The following is a 22,786-nucleotide window of genomic DNA, read 5'->3' as shown; positions in this document are numbered from 1 at the left end:
GAAAGATTAATGTGAGTGCACATGCAAAAGTAAGATTTGAGTATGTGTGCTGGGCCGTGGGCACACTTCAGATCGTATTTGTTCAGTCTTTTGAACTATGTGCTCGTATGGGTGCATTTGTGCACTTAATGAATCAGAGGACTTGCACTGTGTTTTACTGTAAACTCACAGCACTGACACGCTCCCCTGAGATCTTCATGAGGCTTTGAAAGTTTTCTGCTTCTAATCTGTGAGCTGACATGTCAGAATGTAAAGTTAGTTGGATCTTTGTAGTGAAAACTTTTATTCCAGATTTCTTTTGAAACTTCAGAACTAATACTGAATGTATGGGCAGTGATAGCCTACATGTTAAAGATGTGGTCTTTAGAGATTGGAGATTTGAGCTCTGCTTTGGAGAAAGTTAAAGACCCTGTCTTTTTCTTCCCAGATATGTTTGAGTATCTGCCTAAAGCAAGCTTCTAAACCCCCAGCTGTGCCGCTGGAGCCGCTCAGTAGCTGCTATATAAATGACAGTGCTTTGAACAGCTGCAGGTTTAAGGTGGTGTGAACAATTTGGATGTGAAGCAAAGCATTTCCGAGGAAGATTATGTGTGTGCAGTCAAGCTTCCCTCAATGATTAAAGGTTAAAAACAGAGTCTGATCAATACATCTCTGGGGAAAAGGTCTGGGTGGACCGATGTGATTATGATGAGAAATACAAGACCTCGGGACTCAATAACACAGAACACAACACAGAACAGGAGGGAGCATCCTCTGCAAAATATGGGAGTTAGATTCACCAGGATGCTGGGTTGAACTCCAGGCTGCAGACTGTGCTGTTTCAGGCCAGGAAGAAGGAGCATCTGGCTGCTGTGTTGATTTGGAGTGATTTCCACTGAAGCGTGCTGCAGAGGCTCTGGAGGGAAGAGCAGCAGTGGAAGTGTCAGATGTTTGGCCGAGGGACCTGGGCTCAAATTGTGTGTCTCCTTGTTTTTTAGACCAGGGAGACTTTATTACCGAAAACTGTGGCGCAGGTGACAGACTGCACCTACCAGCCTGTCTCCTCTCATGTGGCTGGCACTCCAGTTGGAAGGTCGCCAGCTATGAATTCATAGGTTGCTTCCGTACTGCTTTCAATTCCATTTGCAAAATCTTGTGATTTTGTGTGTAAAATTGTCAGAGAATCAGGTCTTTATCAAAATGAAGCTTTCAACATTTTATCATACCACCAAGAGGGCCGTCCATCTGTCTAGCAGGATTAGTTTTATTAGGACGTTGCCGTTTTTTTTTTTTTTCATCATTTTCTGATAAAAGTAGGATTTTGTGGATGCATGCACTCCAACTGCAGAAAAATACACATTGTCTGACCCTTGCCATGGATTAAGAAACAGGGGGCTGGCTCCTGCAAACACCCGCTGTTAAAACCTTGCCTGCTTCTGCTGCAGCCCACTGTAATTAGATTCCTCTGCCAAAATGCTTTATTTCACTCCAAGCACCGGTTTTTCATTCAAACTCTCTGTAATTTTGTACATTTTTCACCCGATGCTCTGCTGCAGACTGGGTTGTGCTGTTGACTCCCTCCACCATCACACCCTCCTCCTGTGTGGTTCCTGACGTCTGTTTCTGGAGGCGTTTCTCTCCGAGCCATGTCTTCCTTATCCCATTGATATGTGTCTGCTTGGCTCTGTTCGGAGACCCCTGGGGTTTGATTGTGCTCCCCGCTGAATCATTAGCAGGCTGCTGGAATTCATACTGCGAACGCCCCAGAGAGCAGAACCTGTACCGCCAAATATAACCGTGTAGCCACTTGTACAACAATTGTTTTACTCCATAATGAGACGTAAAATTCCTGGCTGAATCTAGGTTAGGCTTTCCAGCAGAAATGGTAATTACATAGGATTGGATGACATTACAGCAAGGTTGCATCACTGATGCTGCTCTAGAAATACCATATGTAAGCTGAATCACCTTGCTCTGTCTGTTCTCATCCTTGTTCGTACATTCTGATCTTATATATTCATAGATGTGGTATAAATACATTAGGCCATATGAGCACAATGTCTGTGTCCACAGCCTTGTTCTTTGCTGATGACCCTGATGGCTCCTTGTTAATATGGATACCATTCTACACAATGACAGTTCATGATAGCAAAAAATGGAAATTTACAGGTTACAGCTGCTAAATTTATGTCACACGGTATTTCTCTGTGGTGGCTGTATAGTACTAAATGATAAGCAAGCCACTATAGTGAAATTCAGCTGTTAGAGTATTGTTAGCTAATGTAGGTCAGTTTATTATCTGACACCAATCCTCTCATTCAGCAGCCTATCGTGAGTCACAGCGACCCGCAAGACGCTTCTTCATCGACCAACACACCACTGAGCTCAACAGGGTTTCATCGTTTGCTCCTATGTGTGTTTAATGCAGCGAACAAATGGTCACCTCTGAAGCCACTGTTATAACGGCTCCAACTTCAGTCATGTCCAAGCACTGCAAAGTTATCAGCCTTCAGATTCTAGTCAGATTTGTCGTCACTCATGGTGGTTACAGAAAATGCAACTTTAAATAAAATGGATTAATTGTATGGCCAGCCTGTGTTTTACCGTTTACAGTTAAATGTTTTTAATGTGAGGCGTGTGTTTATCAAAACAGTTTGATAAAAGACTTGTTCTGAATGTGGATTTGGCTCCTGTAGCTTTCTCACATCAGTACAAACAGTGAAAACTACACGAGGCGGTAATTCCTGCATGTATGATACAGAGAGTGGCTATCGGTGACAAAACACTGTAAACAATATCAAAAATGGGGTGCTGTAGGTTTTAAATGCTTAAGGATTATGACTTCACTATATAACCTGCTGCTTTTTAATAAAACACAGCTTTGTGTTGTTTTTGTCATTTATGTGTGACTGTCACTATAAACTTGTTGGGTTTACACTGGTAGCAGTTTCTGTCTGCCATGATTTGATAGTAGGTTCAGCACAGCTGGGAACTGGAAACCAGCATGTGGAAATGTTTACTACTTCTCCAGAATTCTGAAATTTTACATTCAGATTTCCTTTTCACCCTTGACCAGAGTCCCCTGCAGCTTTGGCCTGCTCTGTCGTTTGTATAAAGGAACAGTGTGGTGCAGCGGAGATGCCAGGCTGTAGGATGAAAATTTTGACATATGGCTGTACATCAACCGCATTTTGCTTCTCTAAATCAGCAAACACAGGAAAAAAGGAGTGTAGCAGAAGGTCAGACACATGGAGCAGGCATCATGTGGTGAAGGGCAGGGATATGTGCGTGTTTGTGTGTTTATGTATGTGTATGTGTGTGCTTTTCTTGTACATCAGCAATAATTCTCCATTTGATTTCACTGCTCTGTGGTACATGTATCTTGTGTGTGTGTGTGTGTGTGTGTGTGTGCGTGTATGTGTGTGTATCTCTGTGTGTGCTCGTGTCCACCCCCGTGCATGCTCCATATGAGCATGCCGAGCGAAAGGAAGTGGACCGCCACATGAGCATGACTAAAAAGAAATTGTATCAAAGCTTAAAAACAGTTTGATAAGACTTGTTCCGAAAGTGGATCTGGCTCAGTGGCGTCCTGTCGCTTTCTCACAGACACTACTGTACAACCACCTGTACTCTGATATTGCTCCGTCGTACTTCAGGCTAAATCCGTTGGGGCTGAATCAAACTGAACCAAACCATCTTCACTATAAATCACGCTCATGCTGCCTCGAAGGAACTAAGGAGCTCTGCTAGCTGAGCCTGCCTGGTCTCCTCCTTGGTCAAAAGGTTGTTTGTGCCAATGTGACCTGACAGGGGGAGAGAAAATATGTCTTTTAGCAGACTGAGAGCTATAATTAGCACAGTATGTGTCTTTAATCAGTACACAAGGTCAGAAGAAATGCCGGACAGTGAAAGGCACCAAGTAGCTTCCCTTACCTCTGGCATCCTGAATGCGTTGAGATGCAGACCTGATAGCAGGCTGTGTGTGATACATACATATATTGGCATACCATTGTTGGCATTTTCCAGTGTTGCTGATTTAAATCATTTGACCTGTGTTGGAGTAAGTATATGAGGTCATTTATCAGGGCCACTTTTCAGTGCATTTCCATTCAAAACAATTCATTCCTTATTGTATTTAGGATTCATAGCTGCTACTTGAAGCATCAGTCATTTGAGTACAATTACTTATACTACTCTGCATATTTAGAGATGTGGAAAGAACGCACCATCAGACCAAATTTCAGGCAATAATGCACACCTTTCAGCCAATAAGGCTCATGTTATGTCAGTTTTATATATATTATATAGCCCTAAATCACACATCAGCCTTGATATGGATAAGGAAAAACAATAAGGAAAATTACATGTGATTAAGTTTGTAGCCCAAATTGGATTTCCCACAGGAGGCTAAGCAATCTGATGTCATACCTTTAACTTTATCTTTAGCAATTGATTTGCTCAATTTGGCCAAAAGGGCAAAAAGGTTCAGTTTGAGAGAGAGTGAGAGAGATAACGAGAGAAGGATTTAATCTGTAGATGCTGCTACTCTGTGGCTCTGTGTTGCTGGATCAATACTCTATCAACCGGCACTGAGTTAGCGCGCAGCCCCATTTGGCTTTTTGTCTTCCTGTTGGTTCTCTACCCAGACCTGACTGACAGGAGACGATGCGTAGCGGGTTCCTCTATTGACAGATGACGGGCTGGAATCAACAGGAGGAATTATTTATTCACTCTCAGGACACTTTTTAAGTCAGCTATGTGGAGCTTCTGCTGAAGGTATCATATCAGAAAATGTTTGCCTGTGCATTTAGCGCTTCTAGTAAACTGCGAAACTGAAATGAGCCTAATTAAATCCCATAATCATTGGCAAAAGCAATTTCAAGAACCGCAGCTCCCAAGTCTTGTTGATGCCATGCTGTTTTTTGTATGCTACCATGATATCCCATTAATTTTGGAGGGTTTTGTCATTTGCATGCCGGTCTAAGCCAACAGGATACATTATGTTTCCTGCTCCGACAACACTCTCCTACTTCCCTCTGAGCTAATGAGGCCATTTGTCTTCTGATGCCCAGAAGAATGTGCTTATCACTGCATTACCTATTAAGCTTCTCATGGCCTCCAAATGGAAAGAGCTGTCATTAATATCCCTCATGGTTAAAAAAAAAAGTTTCTTCAAGGAGTTAGGGAGTGTGTGTGAATGTCAGGTGACTGAAGACTGTCTGCTGCTCTGCTCCTGAGCAGATTGATTGAGTGAGCTCAGTTCTTGACAAGATGCGTTAGGATTGACATCCAGCAGCCTTATAGTCACATACATATTCACCTGCATACCTTTGACTGTTTTGACAGAAAAAAATCTAGAAAGTGAAATAATTTTCTAATTAGCTTTGTGAGAAAGTACTTAAGTGCAGCTGTTTTACTTCAGTGCATGCATTCAGAATGCATTCTCACAGTGACAGTGCTAACATGCTGATGTTTAGCAGGTATAATGTTGCCATATAGTCTAATATAATGCCATGTTCACAATCTCAGTTTAGCATGTTGGCATGCTTATATTTGCTAATTATCACAAAGCGCAGGAGAGGCTAATCTGTTTTTCAGGTATACAGCGGTGAAGTGAGAGGAGCTTTTTCAAAAGTGAAATTCCCATTCATTTTGCTCGTAGGCAACGTTACATGACTCACAGTTGGCTTGAATGGACATGAAACTCTTCTGGTCAACTCACCAGTAAAGAAGGTCAACAAATACATCTGGTTCTGGCTAAAAGGTTGAAGGTACAGCTGTACAAGGCTGTGTACATAAAAAAATACACAGGGAGAGAAATGGTAAATGGCCTGTATGTGTGTATATATATATATATATATATATATAGTGCTTTTCTAGTCTTAGCACTCAAAGCACTTTTTAACACAAGCCAGCATTCACCCATTCACACACACACATTCACAGACTGGTGGTAAGGTGGACAGAGTCACATGTTCCTCTGTGACGATATCATCAAAAGAAAAAAGTGACCGACCAACCAACCGACGTCCCTGAGCCACGCTGCTAGCCTGATTAAAGATGTTAAAACCTGGTCAGCAGCTCCTCAAGGCAGTTTTCTTCACAGCTTTACACTCGGGTTTATATGCTGAGGAAAATATATCTGTGACATCGTGGTGAACAAAACTGACGTCCACATAACGGATTATCATATAAGGCTCAACATCACCCTGATGCAGCAGCAACGCCGTACTGTATATAAGTCTACCATGCACATCCACATGAACTGCGTTTAAGAAAGATGAAAAGCATTAGAAGTGTTGAAATGTTGATAGCATCGGCCCCAGAGGAGAAGGCTCCAGGTGGGGTTGTCGGAGCGTGGAGCTCCTTCCCACTGCGCCTCCTCCAGGAAACATAACATGGCTGGGTGAGCTCCCCTGTGCAGGGCCCTCATTCTGTCTGTGTCACGTCCCATTTGTAATGCTCTCGATAGGTGACCCACACAACACTGGATTGTTACTGTTTCTGTTTCTTAGATTTTTTCGGATGCACTGGAGCCGTGACTCTGTGTTAAATTCTGCCATTTATAGTCGAACAGAGAGACACAGTGTGTGTGTGTGTGTGTGTGTGTGTGTGTGTGAGTGGGCATGAGAGTGAGTGGGTTTACATGCGTGCAGTACATGTCATAGGGATTAATGTTCAGTAAGTGCTATCCCTTCCATCTACAGTCATATTGCCTGTTTTTATTCAGTATCACACTTTCCATTAGGATTCCATAAAGCATTATTACTGCGTATGTCAGTCTCCATCTCTGCGGCTATTACTCACTTCTGTTATTTCTCCTCTTTCTATCTAAAGGCTCGCCTTCTTCTCATTCTCCGGTCACTTTCCCCTTCAGCCCACCCTAACACCCGCCGCCCCCCCCAACGAGCCTAACATTTTAAAACCTTCTAATTAAAACGGAAAGTCATTCCAGGCAGATGGCACGAGCTGGCCTAGGTAATTATTGCCAAGTGAACCATGGCCCCTGTAGACCTTCACTGAAATGAGTCGCTCAGTTGGATTGGGTAAGAAGCTCAGACTCCTAGAGCGAAAGTGCACAACATGGGCACATCTGCCCAGCGTAGGCCACTTACCGGATCAACGTGAGATTTTCAAGATTTTTGCAGTGCCGTTAAGTAAAATCTAAAGCACCAGCACATACTGCTTCGCCTGAGGTTCTCCATTCCGCCCTCAGCTCTCTTTTTGTTCTTCTCATGGGAGCCAGATTAATTAATTGAATAAGAATTTTCTGAATCTTCCAGGATTTGTCAGATGTTATGAATCTAATTATTCTGTTTCCTTTAAACCTAGTACTATGCCTCGGGGTCTCTCGGTGTGTGTCTGTCGTTGTCTTCCACCGCCACACCTTCCGACACGGGTGATGAATAGGTTTTGAAAATATTCACGGGGTATGTGATTTCTTGTGTGTGTGTGTGTTGCAGGAAATACCAGAATTTGTTTTTTTTTTTTTTTTGTCATGTGGGAACACCACTAATGAGTTTATACACTTGAGGGAGGTGTTGGTTAAAAGGATGTCACAATCCTCGTTTGCCCCATAATCATCCGTCTTCACCTTTAACAAAGGCCCCCATTCCCGCTCTCTAATGAGGACACAAGTGGCACTTAAGCTGCACGCCGGAAAACATATGCGCTTTATGTGATCTAAGAAAAATAACAATCAAACATGTGTTTATTTTTCCATGGTGGCAAACTTAGAGGCTCGGGGTTTAGAGAAGGGAGAGACGTGCAGGAACAAAGGGAGGAGAGGGGATGTTTAGTGGGGTCAGTTCATTACGTCTTGCAGAAAAGGTGAGAAAGAATTAATTGACATTTTTGAAGTGGAATGAAACAAGGGTCGCTGATTGTGGTTACAGGCTGAAAACACATTTACCACTGAAAACACATGCCCTGGTGGAGCCACACTATCAGACATTTTATAATTTTCTTTTGATAGCGTCAACAAGCCAAGATGAGCCGTTATCGCTTTGACTTTGCCACTCTGACACAGGAGATAATTGAGAACGGTGCAATTAAACAAGATTTAGAATTAGAGACAAGCAATTTCTAGTCTGAGTGGTTCTCGTTGGCAGGCTGTCCCACACTGTAGCTGCTGGACTGCAGTAACAAGACGTACAATCACATGAAAGACAACGCTGAAGTGACCCATACTGTAAATGTGATAATTAGATTTCAGTGTCTTTCAGTCTCAAGTGAAAGACAGCCAGAGAAAAGGAGACAGAGGGATGGCACAGAAAAGGGAGTCTGTCCCAAATCCCGCTTTTGTCCTGACTACTTTTACAGGCTTTAATTTTCTCACTGAAATCTCTCTGAATCACTCAAAATGAGACAGTAAAGGACAGTGCAATTGATACAAGATTTGATTCTTAGAGACATAAATACATCATTGTTTTAGAAGCCTGTTAGCAGCCTGGACATTTTAAGTCAGTCAGTCCTGGTAGACAGTCATAGTTTTGCAATCGATTGTTCACCTGAAAAGTATCAGCAATAGTCGAGTGAAAAAGGAGCTGAAAGAGACGTTTGAAGCCCTGGCACTGCAATGAAGAGGGTGGGAATGTTGAATCGTTGTTCTGAAAAGTCACAGAAATTGTCGGACACTAGTCTGACGTTGGAAAGGTGTTTCCAGATGCATTTCACCATCAATTAGCAGTTCTGATGAAACACACTTACTGTACAAAACAGCATGTCATCAAACATGAAGGGAGGACGTCTGCCACAGGAAATGTGCTCCAGACATGAAGAAAACCTGCTCTTCTATCATTAGTCCCTGCCAGGTTTTTAACCAATCCACCATGACAGCAGTTGATGAGGGATGACTAACACATGCACAGTTTAAATTTAGATCTCTGTCTTCACGCTGGAATCTACATTGTATGGTGCAACCCATTTTGACTATGTTTAAAGTATAACTCAAACTGATGCTGCGTTTGAGCTCACACTTTTTTGCCCTCTGATACCTAGGTCAAAAAAGAGCAGGAGTTGGAGAAGTGAGCGCAGGGTTGGGTTAGTGTGAGCGCAGCAAAGAAAAAAATCACTGCCTGCTCTCTTTCCATACAGCCCCGCAGCTAGGCTTAAGCTCATCTCTAAACGCTCTATCTAATTCGAAGCATCAGAGCCAAGATGGGGCCAACTTAGGAACAGTTGCGGCTGTGTAACAACACCGGAGAGCTCAGCTGAGGGCCTTTTAGCCAGTGATTTATTAGACCGTATTGCAGGTCCTCCTGGAGTAACAGGCTGAGGAAATTGAATGGCTCTGACCTCTGTCTGCTTCCGGCTTCTCGGCCGAGCTCGCTGCCTTGTTGCTGCAGGTGGAGGACGTGTTTCTGTGTGTGTGCAGTCCATATTTCTCTTTGAACACAGCGGTTTAGTAAGATTTGGGTTGAAACCGTGATGAGCTCTGGGCTGTCACATGAAAGTTTTGATCACTCTCCGTTTTCTTCCTACAGCTTAAACATGCCTTTGCCTGACGTGTTTTTGATTTTCAATTCTCAGCACGCTTGACATGTTTATCAGCCCGTGGCCTCGCTGGCTCGTAGCTTTCTGTGGTAAACAGGTTTGGGAGGTAAAAGGTTTAACCTCCCCGAGCTCACAGCGTTCAGTAATCAGCATCCATTTCACTGCTCCGAGATGTCAAACCTGAAGGAGAGATTAGACTGTTGGATCCAGCAGATGGAGGGGGGCGGGGGAGACAGCACAATGAATGAGTGTCAAGAAAATAGGGAAAGTGGAGATAATTAGCGAAGGATATCAGGAGAGAGAGCACCGGAGAGGGCTGCGTAGGAATAATGTGCGAGATGATGAGCCTGATCTCCTCTGATGAGACGGATGATTGCCGGGCTTCAGATAATGTGACCAGTTTCACGACAGAGATTCAGCCCTACTGCAGACTGACCGTGTTCTTACCCTGTCCTACTGTCCTCACACTTCCTATTCTCTCCGCCTGTGTCCCTCTCTGAGCAGCCAGGAAGACATGCGCCCCCGCAGAGTTCGCCTGCTTAAATGGCCAGTGTGTCCCGGGACGATGGCGATGCGACGGGGAACCAGAGTGTCCCGACGGCTCCGATGAGGCGGAGGAGACCTGCAGTAAGTAAAGCATTCAGCTGCTCCCAGCAAGGGCTTCTTTAAAGGATACTTCCAGTTTGTTTGTTTGGGTTCACACTTGGGTCTTGTTTTTGTAGAATACTGTCAGTCAGGGCAAGAGACAGGTGATCAGACAAGCAGCCAGGTTGTACACAAGACAACTGTTTAGCTACATTTTCCGAACCAGTGGTTCCCAACGACTCTATTATAGGATAGCAAAAAAGGAAAGCAAGTTTCTGCTACATAACACTCTCCTTTTTTTTTGTCTAGCTTTAATCTTAGATTTTGTCATGTGAAAAACTGCATAGTCGTGTCTCTTCAGGCCTCAAAAAAGTGTCAAAATGAAGCAGTCTAATAGCGGAAACATGCAGCCTGAGGCGAGGGTTTGCGAGTCGATGTTAAGATGTCACAAGCAGAACAGATCTAAACCGCTTTACTTGGAGTTAAAAGCAAAAGTGAGCGCACCAATAATGTCATAATCTCTCCTTGTACGTGAAACTGTTCAACCATGGTAAGTGCATTATGTCAAAGTTTTTCTGAATTGTCATCTGTGTTGTTTTTTAATCTCAGCCGGAGCATCTAAGAGGCACGCTGTTACCGTCGATCAGACTTTTAACACTCGGGGAGAAAAGAAGCCGTGGCTGCTAAATATGCTGCCATTTTGCGCGTTACATCTGGATATGCTGTCGTGCCTTCCCCTCATTCGTTTAAGACGAGATTTAATTCTGCTCTCCGCGAACCTGTATTCAGGTTGCTAATTTCCCTTGTTATCTCAGCCGCCTCGCATGCCTCCACTCACCCACGCACTTCAATACTCAATGCTGTCTGATGGCGAGTGCATAGAAAGGTTTCGATTCCCTCTCTGCCAAGCTGTTAGAGCCGAGGATCTCTGGCTGGCTCACTTTTAGCCTGTGCCAGTCTAGCGCACCCACACACAGGCCCCGGTGGGGGTTAGGTGAGTTGACGTCTCTGCAGCCAGGCAAAGGCTTAAGAGTGGGAGGCTTGAACCAGTTATTAATTGTTTTCTTTCGTTCTTAAATGCTAATTTCTTTCAGTCCTGTGGCTGCTTGCTTCTCTCCCGGGGTTACAGATATCAGACAGAGCTGAAAGCACTGATAAATAATGACGTCTCAGGGAAAAGCGAAGAGTATCCACTGAATATAGAGCCAGAAATGTGTTACGGTGAACAAGCAATCTCGAGGCCTTTATCGGGCAAATGTGTCAGAAACCACACTGCTTCTGTTTGGTTTCAAGTGTGGAAACATCTGCACATGTAAGGAGCCAAAAGTACACAATGGCAGCGCTGTTGCACGACTTAAACCGACTAATTAAAAAAAGAGCCGTGGCTGTACCTCCAGCCAAACCGGCTGACTGTGCCAGCAACAAATATTTAGAATTTGAATCTGAGACCTAAGCTTATCTTTCACAATAAATTATATCACATTTTTAAAATGCTTCGGAGATGTCTGTGCCACCAGTAAATAAGCCAAAGGCTTCGTTGACTGAAATAATAGTGTTCTGAATGCTAGCTGTCCAGGGCCGGTGTCTGACACACACAGATGATTCTTCTATCAAGGCTGGATCAATTTTGGTTATGACATTTTTCTTTTTTCCCCTCTGTGCTCGTCTGAGTGGTTTGAAGTGGGCAGGTCTCAATTGGGAAAAAGGTAATGTCACATACTACCGTGCACCAATCAGTGCCGGTTTATCAACATTTGAGACAGATCTGGTGACAATAGGTGGGTCTGGTCACTGTCAATCAAATCTGATCAAGCCACATCCACACGGTCCTGATGATGTGATGATGATGAGTTCTTGAGGGTTAAACTCTTAACTAATAATACATAAAGATATTTTATTTATTTATTTGTCTGCCCCCGTAGTTGGGCCACAAGAAAAAGAACAAAGAAAATGCTAATGCTTAGCAATACCACAGTACCAGAATACATTTAACTGAATAAAAATATTCAAATAACTTAGATTATAGCAGTAGAACTTTACAAGAATGTCTCAACAGATGTGTTTAGATAGGATAGTAGAGGTTGGTGAATGATGTTAATAATGACATCGTGTAACCAGTTTGAAACAGATATTTTGGTTCTACCCACCATTGTCATGCTTGGATCTCTAAACCCTTTATCAAAGTTATTGTGGGAAGGAATTAACATACGTCAAGCAGAGCGGGAAATGAATCAAGAAAAAGCAGAGTGAATCTTTCAAAGGATATTCATTCTGGTTTTGTTTCGTTTTATTGGCTGCGAACGTGTGGGTCGGTTCGATGAATAATGTAGCAGCCGTGCAAAGCCTCTAATGTCACCCCCAGAAAGTTGAGTGAGGGAGGAGGGACACATAAAGGGGCCTCTGAAGGATAACAAGTTTATATTGGAAATCCAATTAAAGATAAATGAAGGAAGGATTCATCACTTGGCTGCAGAATAAAGAGATGGAGATCTGGGCTGAGAAGAAAGCCATTTATATGGAAATCCCATATGGATTCATACAGTATGATGCTGCTGTGTAAAAAAATGTAAAGTTGTTTTTTCTCTGCAAAAAGTAATGGGTATACATTTTCGAACTTGTCAAAAGTCTCATGGTTTTGTTGAACCAATATCTTCTCAGGTGAAGAGTGGTATTTGTTTTGACTCTGCTGGAGGGAAAAAGGAAAGATTTATGTCCTCCTCTCCCTTCCTCCTCAAAGTCTAACCCCAACCCACTGCGTATAACCTCCTGATGATGTGTTCACATCGAGGCTCTATCCTCAACAAAGGGACTGCTGATGAGATCCAATTCATGCGGCCGTCTTTCAGTTTGAGTGGATGCAACTGTGCCATCATCACACTGAAGAGACAAGAGAAGGAAAAAAAAGGCTCAAGGATGGACAATGTGTGAATATGCATGCAACATCTCAGACAAGAGCTACCAGCCTGCTCTTGAATGGCTCTCTTATCATCTATCTCATTAACCTTGTTTCACTGGTGAATTACCTGTTTGTGTCAGCCACTTGGTTAGATTACAAAGCCATAGTGAGAACTGCACATCTGTCAGGGAAAACCTCTCGATTTGCTGGATTTTTCTGATTAGAGTGAAGCCCCCCCCCCCCAAGAAAAAAAAAAACCTCTGACATGAGGTTCAGCAAATCCATTTCGAAGCAGCATCAGAATCAGCATTTTGCTTAACACTCCAATCCCATGCAACACTTCACTTTAAAGTCAAAAGCTACCAGGCTTCACATTTATCAATTAAACTTAGCTAAAGTGGGACTTGTTTCGCTGTCTTAACAGCCGAGGGAGGGGCGGGATTTCACACAGACTGCATCCACTCTTTAACGCGATAGAGATATGAAATTTGCCATTATGGAAATAGCAGAGACCGATGAGTGCATGATCGTTTTACACGGGCTAATTACATATAGCGCAGCGTACACCTTAATGCATCATGCTCCAGTTATGCCAAAGCCTGATAAGCCAGGCTGTACGCTCACATGCAGAACACCCTCATCTTGTTTTTCATTCAATTTGCCCCCCAACTCTCCGGTATTTTCTGTCTCACATGTGACCAAACACACAGTACACGCTCACGTTTGCACACACACTCGGCTGAGGCACTTTGGACTCCGTGCTGCAGACATCTGTGCCACAATCATTCTGGTTCACTGAGTGGATTCCCAATTACACGCTGGAGTAGCGTTACACTGCCGTATTAAGAATTCAAATTCGGGCCACAGTGAGGAAGTCACTCCTGAGCGCTGAAAAATGAATGACTCTGTGGAGAAACATGCAAAGAGCCAGAGCTCATAGTTTTTCTATTAGATTAACGTGCAATGAACGAGGAACTTGGTCACTGCAGCCAGCTGTGCAGCAGCCTCTCTGCTCCCTGGCCAGAGCAGTGACATTTTGAGTTGCCCCAGTCACTTTGAAGGCTTTAAAGGGCTTTAGCTACTTGACACTTTCTGACAAAATAGCTGAGTTCAGCTCAGTTCTACATGTCAGTTTGTCCTCTCTGCTTTTAAATTCATTTCTCGAAGTTGACAGGCGTGAGGGAACTTCACAGTGTTTCATCTTTCTCGAGGATTCATTCATAATATGAGCACATAACCCTGAACTGGTGCATATTTGGAAAGTGTGCACCATTCAGACAGACGCAACTTTCCTTTTTTAAATCCACCTTACTGTGTTTGCCGTTTGGTCTTTTAAGTGTTATGTAATTGAAGTGGATTATAGATATTTCTCTGAACTTTCTTCTATAAACCTCTTTGCAGATATTGAGCTTCAAACGTCATTGAACTTTTAGAATGAAATAATAAATCCTGTTTTTCTATTGACTTTATAATGGGGACTATTTTCTTTGTAAAGATGTTTGGATTGAATTTACTGGATGCTACAGTTCTGTGTGTGTTTTGTTACAGTACTACAGGTGCTATGAGAGAACTGCAAGTACATTTACTGTAGTCTGTTTATGTCAACACTAATAACAATAGGCAAACACACATACACTGAACGCACTGTATGGAAGTATAGTACATTTTCTGTGTGGCTCTTACATATAGTCTGTGTTGTTTTTGTGTTGACTCTTCTGCTGCTGCTTTGATACTTTATTCCATAGTAAATTGTTGATGCGTCACAAGAAAATAGATTTACCTTCAGAACCTGACTCTTTTCCAAGTTACTGTTACTGGCTGAGTCTGACATTTGGAGGATAATGCTGTAATTCATTAGTATTATTTTCTTTGTTCCATAAACACTTCATGTAATAGAGTTCAGAAGAGGAAACAGGTGCACTTCACCTGCAGTGAGTTTCAGTTTGTTGCTCTGCATCAACAGTTAAAATGTGTTTGTTCTCCAAAACATCATTTGATGTTTCTATTGGCGACACGTCTTCAGTTTTGTCAGCCCATGACTTAAAGAGGAATGCAGCGAGATGATCAAGACAAACGATGATTCTTTAGCTTTTGTTTTGGAAAAGGCTATGATCCCACAAAAAATTAGGGTTGGTAGTGATAAAGAGGGGGGATATTATACACAACAATTAACAGTAACTAATAGTGGAGTGTGTCAAGTGATTGGTTTCTTTATCCGTCAATTATTTTCTCAATTATTTAAGAAGTAGTACGTCTTGAAAACTGTCATAAAATAGTGAAGAATGTATATCACCGTCTCCTAAAGACGACCTTTAGTGTCAATAACCCAAATTGTAATTGTATAAGACAAAAAAGCATCCAATCCTCACATTTGAGAAGCTGGAACAGGTTTATTTTGGCATTTTTGCATGAAAAATTATTTTAACAATAAATGTATTTTCAAAATAGTTGCTGATTTATATTTTGTCCGTCGATGTATAGATTAGTTGATTGATTGCAGCTCACGATGACAATAAAGTTTGGACAGTAACCTAATAAAGATTAAATCCTAAGTAGTAACTATGCAGTAAAAAGAAGTGAGACTTGGTGGCTCAGTACTGAAGGCTGTGGCCAAACAGTAAGAAAATCCTGGGTTTAAATCCATTAACTGGGCTCTTCTGAACTGTCTCTCTGCTCTTTACTGTGAATGGTGGTGAATATGTGTTCGCCCTGTGGTAGACCCACATACTGACAACATATTAGTCTGCCTTCATGCAGCTGATGAAGTCACACTCAGGAAGCTCAGATACAGCACTTGATATTAAGCAGAGGTGCATGCCACAGTACATTACGTGCTAATGCAATTTGCTGGAAATAACAATTTTCCATCTTGTAGTTTCCAAGCTGCAAGTGTTCTCCGCTGTACCAGATCTATAATTCAGAGAGGAGGACATGGCCACGCTAACCCGGTGTAATGAAGCAGTGAATCTGAGTATGACTCACAGCGTTTTGTGCCTTTTTGGCTCTGAGGCAAACAGGCCGAGATAACGCCTTCACCATCAGGACACGGGCATTCACATACACAGGTGTACATGCTTAGGAGCATGCACATAGCCACACGGGCCTCAAAGTCTTTTAGTTCTGGAAGTTGGAAGAGAGGTCCAGGCCTACTCTTTGATGATTTTAAGTGTAACAGTAACAGTAGCGTGCAATGCAAACTGGAACCAGCTATAACGACAAATCAGGCTGCCACAATTTGCTGAGCGCACACTTTCACATGTAAACGCTGTCATGAGGTGGCTGTAAGATGAATCATCACTGTACAACATCTATTAGCAGTTGGAAGCAGCAAAATAGTCGTTAATTTATATCAATAGGCTGCAAATTGTTACTTTGGGAACTGTATGTCATGCTGCAGTGTCGTGTTACATTTATTATGAAGCTGCAGCTCATAATATCAGATCAGTTTAACGTGGTTTTCAGCTCCACAGTGCTTATTAGGCCCCCTGTATCACACCATTACCCCATGCCTAGTGAGTGCTGACAAACTGAAGCGTTTCTACACTTCTTCATTGAAAGCCACGTTTAGGGTAAAAGGGTCTAAGCAATAACAAGGTCAACTGTGATGATCAAATTAAAAAAACTATTACACTGTTTGTGTTGAGATGAACACTGCCTTGGGTCTGTAAAAGGTGATTAAGTCTAAACAGATCTTCTGCCAAAACGCCACAGCGGAGATGAATCCTCATTTTTCACTCAGACGATAAACAACAGCCAGACAGTCAGTTAGTCTGTGAGTAATTGGCTTTCATTATGTTGCCTCCTTCTCAAGCAAAGACCCATTATCTGTGTCTTTATAAAATCTGAGGTCTCACTCATCAGTAGCTGTCCCGAGGAGCAGCGAGGTACCACGACTTCGTCGTCGTGAAGTTTGCTTCCTTTGTTTGTATTTGGGAGGAACAGAGCTCACGCTTCATTAAAGAGTCATCAGTTAAAAGGACAGGACAGCTCGCTCTCGGCTTGGGGAATTCAGATTCTGCTCAAGTGTGCTCTCTGCCTGCCTTTCCTCATCCCTCATCTCTTTCCACTTGGTATGGATGGCTTTGATTTTGCTTTGGGAGAAAAATCGGAAAGGTCACGCAGCAGTTTGTCTCTTCATTTCCCCCTTCATAAAGTATCTTGCTCTCGGCGTGACTCCCTTCTTATGGACTCGCTAAAGCTACCCTCTGTATTTCTCTTGTCTCTGCTGTGCTCTCTCTGTCACCCTTTCTTTCATTGTCTCTGTCTGCTTCGTGTTTTCTACCATGTCCTCGTTGGACCTGCATTAGTTCGAATTCATTCAGACACCATGTAATTTCCTCTCTCAAAGATTCCACCTCCTCGTCTCTTTCATCTCAGGCATTTCTAAGAGATGTTTTCTGTATTTCCTCCCTGACCAGCCAGTCTGTCATTTGGTTTCCAGACATTACTCAGTTGTAATCATTCTTTTTGGCTAATCATTCCTTTCCCGCTTTCGTTTCTTCTGTCTTCATTAAGCTTGTTTGCTCACTTGACGCGGTTGACAGCCGTATCTGAAAAGAAGTGGAAAACATATCACAGCCAGGCAACATCAAAGACTGTCACACTTCTTAACTTGATAGTTTTGTGCCTTGGCTATACACTTTCCAAACTTCCTTACACGTGAAAGTGAAAGAGAAGAAATTAAATATCACTTTTATAACTCGGCCATGTATATAAGCCATGAGGGAAGTGACAGAGGTTAGCTGCCCTCCATATCACTCCACGTATTCCTTACTGTGGTTTACCCACTGTCCAGTGTCACAGCAGAGCATTGTGCAGCACAATATTTCAGTGTCCAACTGTCAAGAATGTTGAGTGACAAATGGCAAATAACAGTAAGCTGTTGTCCAAGGACATAACACTGCAGTTTGATCACAACTACTATTTGTGGACTGAAAAATGATTGTAGGCAGATGTCACCACTCAGTAAGCAGAGTGATAGTATGTTCTCTGAGCCTGAAGTGAGGAAAAAGCCTACGAGTACTGCAGTGTCCAGTGTGTGTCTGTGTGGGGGGGGTCAGGGCCTGGCTGCATCAGCCGTTCTCACTGCTCGTTCTCCCCAGGCACCAGCTGCCTCTCCAGCCTCCCCTCTCCTGTCACCCCTCCATGCTGCGAGAACAGCCGCACACAGTGAGGGGCTGAAGAAAACGTGCCTTCATACTTGGACGAAATCTAATGGCGGTTAGCGGACCGATGAATCAGCCAGTATTAGCTTATTGCAGATCTGTATTGATTTATATGTTGGCTAATCAGTAATAAGACAAAACAAAACAGTGCAAACCACTCGTCTTCTCCCTTCACTACACCGGCTCCCTGCTGCAGCTCCCGTCCAGTTCAAGACTCTGCTGCTGATCTACAGGGCGGTAGAAGTAACTGCTCCATCCTACCTCAAAGCCATGATTAAACCCCACACTCTGGTCCAACCAGTGTGCTCCTTTGCTGCTGCATGATTGGCCATGCTGTCACTCTGAGGACCCTGTGATCCCTCATCTCGGTCAAGGCTCTTTTCTGTTCTGAGTCCACAGTGGTGGAGTGAACTCTCGAGTGAAGATAGGACGGCAGAGTCACGGCCCATCTTTTGCCGCAGGCATAATAAAACCACCACTTTTTCAGACTTTATCTGCCATGCTAGCACTTGCTTCTAATTTTTAAAAAAACAAATTAAGCAAATCAAAAATGCAATGTAGTACTGTAACAGGCTTTTAGCTGTTTATTTGGGGGTGCACTTCCAATTTTGGTGACATCTAGTTCTTGTTAGTCAGTTCTGACACAAACATCTGCCAAGTGAATGTAATGTAATGCACCCCCGAGGCCTAGCAGTACAGATGCAGAACATATCCTCGTTCGATTCCAGCTGGGGACCCTAATTGTATGTTGTACCCCTCTCTCGCACCCCACTGTATGTTTCTTGTCTGTATCTACACTGACACTATAGCAAAATGGTGAGCTACTTTAAAAATAGCGTAGCCATTGCATGCTTTGTCCGCCAGTGAGCACTGACAAGTCTAGTTTTCAACAAACTTTAGAGGTCCAGTGTGCAACATCACTGCCTCGCCTCATCCTCCTCTATGGTGACTGCTAAAAGCATGAAAAAATGTGAAAAACACAAAAGGCCCTCTCTAGGTCCAGTGTTTGCTTCATCTGCTCTGGGCTGCTGTAGAAATATGGCGATGCAACATTGTGGAAAAGGACCCTCTCCCTCTGACGATAAAAAGAGCTCATTCTAAGGTAAAAACATAGCGATTCTTATTTTCAGGTGATAATACACTAATGTAATTCTTAGTTGTGAATATTAAATTCCTACATTTGTGCAAAAAGATCGCCCTAAATCCTGCACACTGGACCTTTCAAAACTCCTTATAAAGTATGTGTTTATGGCATGTAAAAACCATTGTGCTTTAGATTTTTGTGCCATCATGGGAACATTGATATTTTGTATTGCATCTTGGTCAGAAACCAATCAATGAAAATATTTTTAAAAAGGCTAAATGAATATCTGGTGGCCATGGCAGCAAATATGCAAATCTTTTACAAGGTAAATTAGCGTAATTACTCCGACTTAGGGAAAAAAAAAAAAAAAACTATGCCATATAAGCATTGCACTTCATACTTATCGCATAGATGATTTAATCTGTGATAGCACTGTTGTAAGTTAAATAAAACATGCAAATGAATATAAAAAAGGAAAAACAAGCTACAATGCACTCTGTAATTTAAATTAGCCATGCAATTGTCATGGTATATGTACAGTAACTCATTTAATAATTAAAATCTGCTGGATATTGAATTTACTATGGGACAAGGAATTCAGTTTTAACCTTAGTGCAGTGTTGTAACAAATGTAATCCATAGAAACAGCAGTGCTTTGCTCAGGAAGATGGTTTGGCAGACCGTGTCCCTGTCTGGTCCAATTACCCACAACAGTTTATACCTAACATTGCTCGTGACAGCATCAGAGACTGTGTCAGATCCTCATGAATGACATTCATTATGGAGTGTATTCTCATTCATCACGCCACAAATTACCTTCTTACAGTACTGTTTGTCAGCTGTAAGAAGGCTTTCTCACTGAGCTCATTGAAAAAAAGAAAACATGACCATTGAAAGGTCTCCAAGGCTAACCTTAGCTCTATGCAGCTGCAGAGGGTGGTCAAAGTCTCAATCATTCCAATACTTCTGCAGTTGCCATGGATAAGCCTATGTTGAAACATGGTAGAGTAGAGCTCAACTGATTGAAAAAAATAGAAACTACAATTTTATGAAAAAAATATTGCGATTGTTGCTATTTAAAATGTGTGAATGCTAGTTAGGAAGCGAAAAAGCTAAAGCTGAAATGAGTAAACAGTTCAAATAGTTAGCTTAAAGTAATAGATAAATGGTTGAAATAGTTAGCTTAGCAGCTATTTAATAGCTATTTTAAACATTAGTGTTTGAAATAGCTTAAAGTACTGGATAAATGGTTGAAATAAAGTCTGGCAAAAGAAGGTTGGGAACCATTGTTCTTAATTATAATATATCAGAAAAATAACATCATCAGAAAGATAAATGATTGGCCACGTAGGCTGACCCTTTGAATTCATTCCAGGAGGCTTAAGGCTGCACTGTAAGCAAAGATGTATAATTAACAACATGATTCATATTAAACGCAGTGTAATCTGGATCAAACCTTCCCTGTGCCAACTAGAGCAGATTGGCAGGAAAAGGAGGAGGGGGGCTGAGTTGTTCTTTTGCTTTACAGCCAACTGTGCATTTGCTGTATTTCATGATCTTTCTGCATGTCTCTTTAGAGGCAGTCCAGACAGTAAAATCAATTGGCGAAGTGGTGAAGTTCTGGATGAGTTTTAACTGCATCGTGGGGGCGATAGAAATCAAGTCCAGCAGTGTCTTGTAGATGTCCCTTTATGGGACCACAAACCCACCGCAGTAATCTCCCTATCTCTTTTATCTCTGCCCACAGGCAAACAGACGTGTCCCCCAGAGAAATTTGACTGTGGGGGATCCACCAACAAGTGTGTCTCGTTGTCATGGAGATGTGACGGTGAAAAGGATTGCGAGAACGGGGCGGACGAGGAAGACTGCGCTTCTGGTGAGTTTGTCAGAGTCGGCTCTCAGTTCTCTCCCGTGACGGAAATAACCTCATATAAGTGCAGGAGTCATTCTTTCTGCTGGTTTACCGGCATTTTTCACAGCTAACGGCGTTTCAAGAGCGGGTTTCAATTCAAACAGTGGCAATGGCTGATGTGGAGAGGTGAATGACAAGATGAGGCTCAGAGAAAAAGAATAATGCTCAGATTTGTCCTTTTTTGTATTTTATTGGCTCTCATCCTTTCTGATCTCACGTACCATCCAGAGGCTTGAGACATTAAAGCGCAGCAGGGAACACTCTGTGTAATTAGAGGGATTTGAAGTGAGGTTTGAGTTTTAAGCCAGCTGCACTCAACAACAAAGTCCCCTTTGATATGATATGATTTTTGGTGTGGACTATCAGATATCTGCAGCTTCCTGTTGATGTTTCTGTCATCGCATTTTGAACCTCGAGTCTTTAGCCTTTCCACTGCAGGGCCCTCAGAACCATCAAAAATGACATCACCTCTTCCCCAGCCAATCGAACAACTCAACCATGCGCTGCCCCCACCCCCCGCCCCCTGCGGGGACTATCCTTGCCCTACTTCTGAGGCGGCGTGAAGAATCGGCTTCTTCTTTTCTCTCTCGCCTCCTTTTCCCGTCACGTCAGAAAAAATTGATTGAGGCAACAGTGCTGTAGGGGGTGTGGCGTTTAGACTTTGAAGATTGTGCAAAATGGCACATGGCAGCAAATGCACAGAGGAAGAGAAAAAAGGCACCTCCTTATTATCCTATATGAATGATGTTGTTTGGTTTTACAGGCATCTGCTCCCTGTGTCGTTGTTTGCGTGGGTGTTGAGATTGTGACTGGCTGGTGTCTCAGCAATACATGTTTATTTGCTAAGAATACACTAAATTTTGGGTTTCTTTTTTTAGAGAAGAAGCCAAATCAATTTGGCATAAAATGGAAACATAAATCAGAGAAACTGTCTTCTTGATTTGATATCTCCTCTCTTCTCCTTGAAAGATACCTGACACAAAGCTTTTAATGTGTCATGCACTGAAGATATTTTTTGCCCGATCAGCCTGCAAGTGGCCGTCAATAACTCCCCTTCACCCCCCACGCTCACCCTAAAGCCAGTGGCAGTGATTCCATTGACTTTAGATCTAATGCCTTCCTAGCTTAGATGGCTTTTCACTGCGCTGTCCATTGAGACCCAGTGTAGCCTGTGCTAATCCTTTTTTCATTCTAATGTCTGTATTGATGCGGCGGTCTTAAGCCTCTCAGTAGTGACATGAGGGCAGGCAGCAGGCTGTCGCCCACCCAGTCAAAGGCCAAAATCCCTCCAGAGGTAAACGGCGTCCAGTGTGACCGGGAAGGAGGAGTTGAATCCAGTGCAGCACAGTGCAAATTAGGCCTGTTAAGTGCTGCCCGGGCCAGTTTATCTGATGATTGATCAGGCCCAGTGCCTGCCTGATAGATGAAGTCTAAACGAAGAAGATTTTAAATGTAGCCTCGCTGCAGATCAATCTGAAGGCAGCAAGCATTGATTCTTCAGTGTTATACTTATGGTCCAGCCCAGTGACCTGAGCAATGGTCATACTGGACATTGCTGCATTACGTTTTATGGTCATGCCAAAGCAGGAAGTAGTCTGATGTTCATATAGCTGTATGAAAAAAGTGAGGTTAACTTAAGGTTAATTGTTTGTCCAATTTCCCACCTCATC

General features: G+C 42.8%; 1 protein-coding gene across 1 annotated transcript in view; it reads left to right on the top strand.

Annotated features, from left to right (window-relative positions):
• LOC121614425 (low-density lipoprotein receptor-related protein 8-like) overlaps positions 1-22,786 on the top strand; it is a 73,826-nt gene that overhangs the window by 14,507 nt on the left and 36,533 nt on the right. Inside the window, exons 3-4 of the mRNA XM_041948272.1 lie at positions 9,979-10,101; positions 20,952-21,080. Coding sequence (XP_041804206.1) covers positions 9,979-10,101; positions 20,952-21,080 — 252 coding nt within the window. The remainder of the gene's footprint in view (positions 1-9,978; positions 10,102-20,951; positions 21,081-22,786) is intronic.

Source organism: Chelmon rostratus, chromosome 12 (assembly GCF_017976325.1).
Source record: "Chelmon rostratus isolate fCheRos1 chromosome 12, fCheRos1.pri, whole genome shotgun sequence".
Lineage (NCBI taxonomy): Eukaryota > Metazoa > Chordata > Actinopteri > Chaetodontiformes > Chaetodontidae > Chelmon > Chelmon rostratus.
This window is presented reverse-complemented; position numbering and strand designations above follow the sequence as displayed.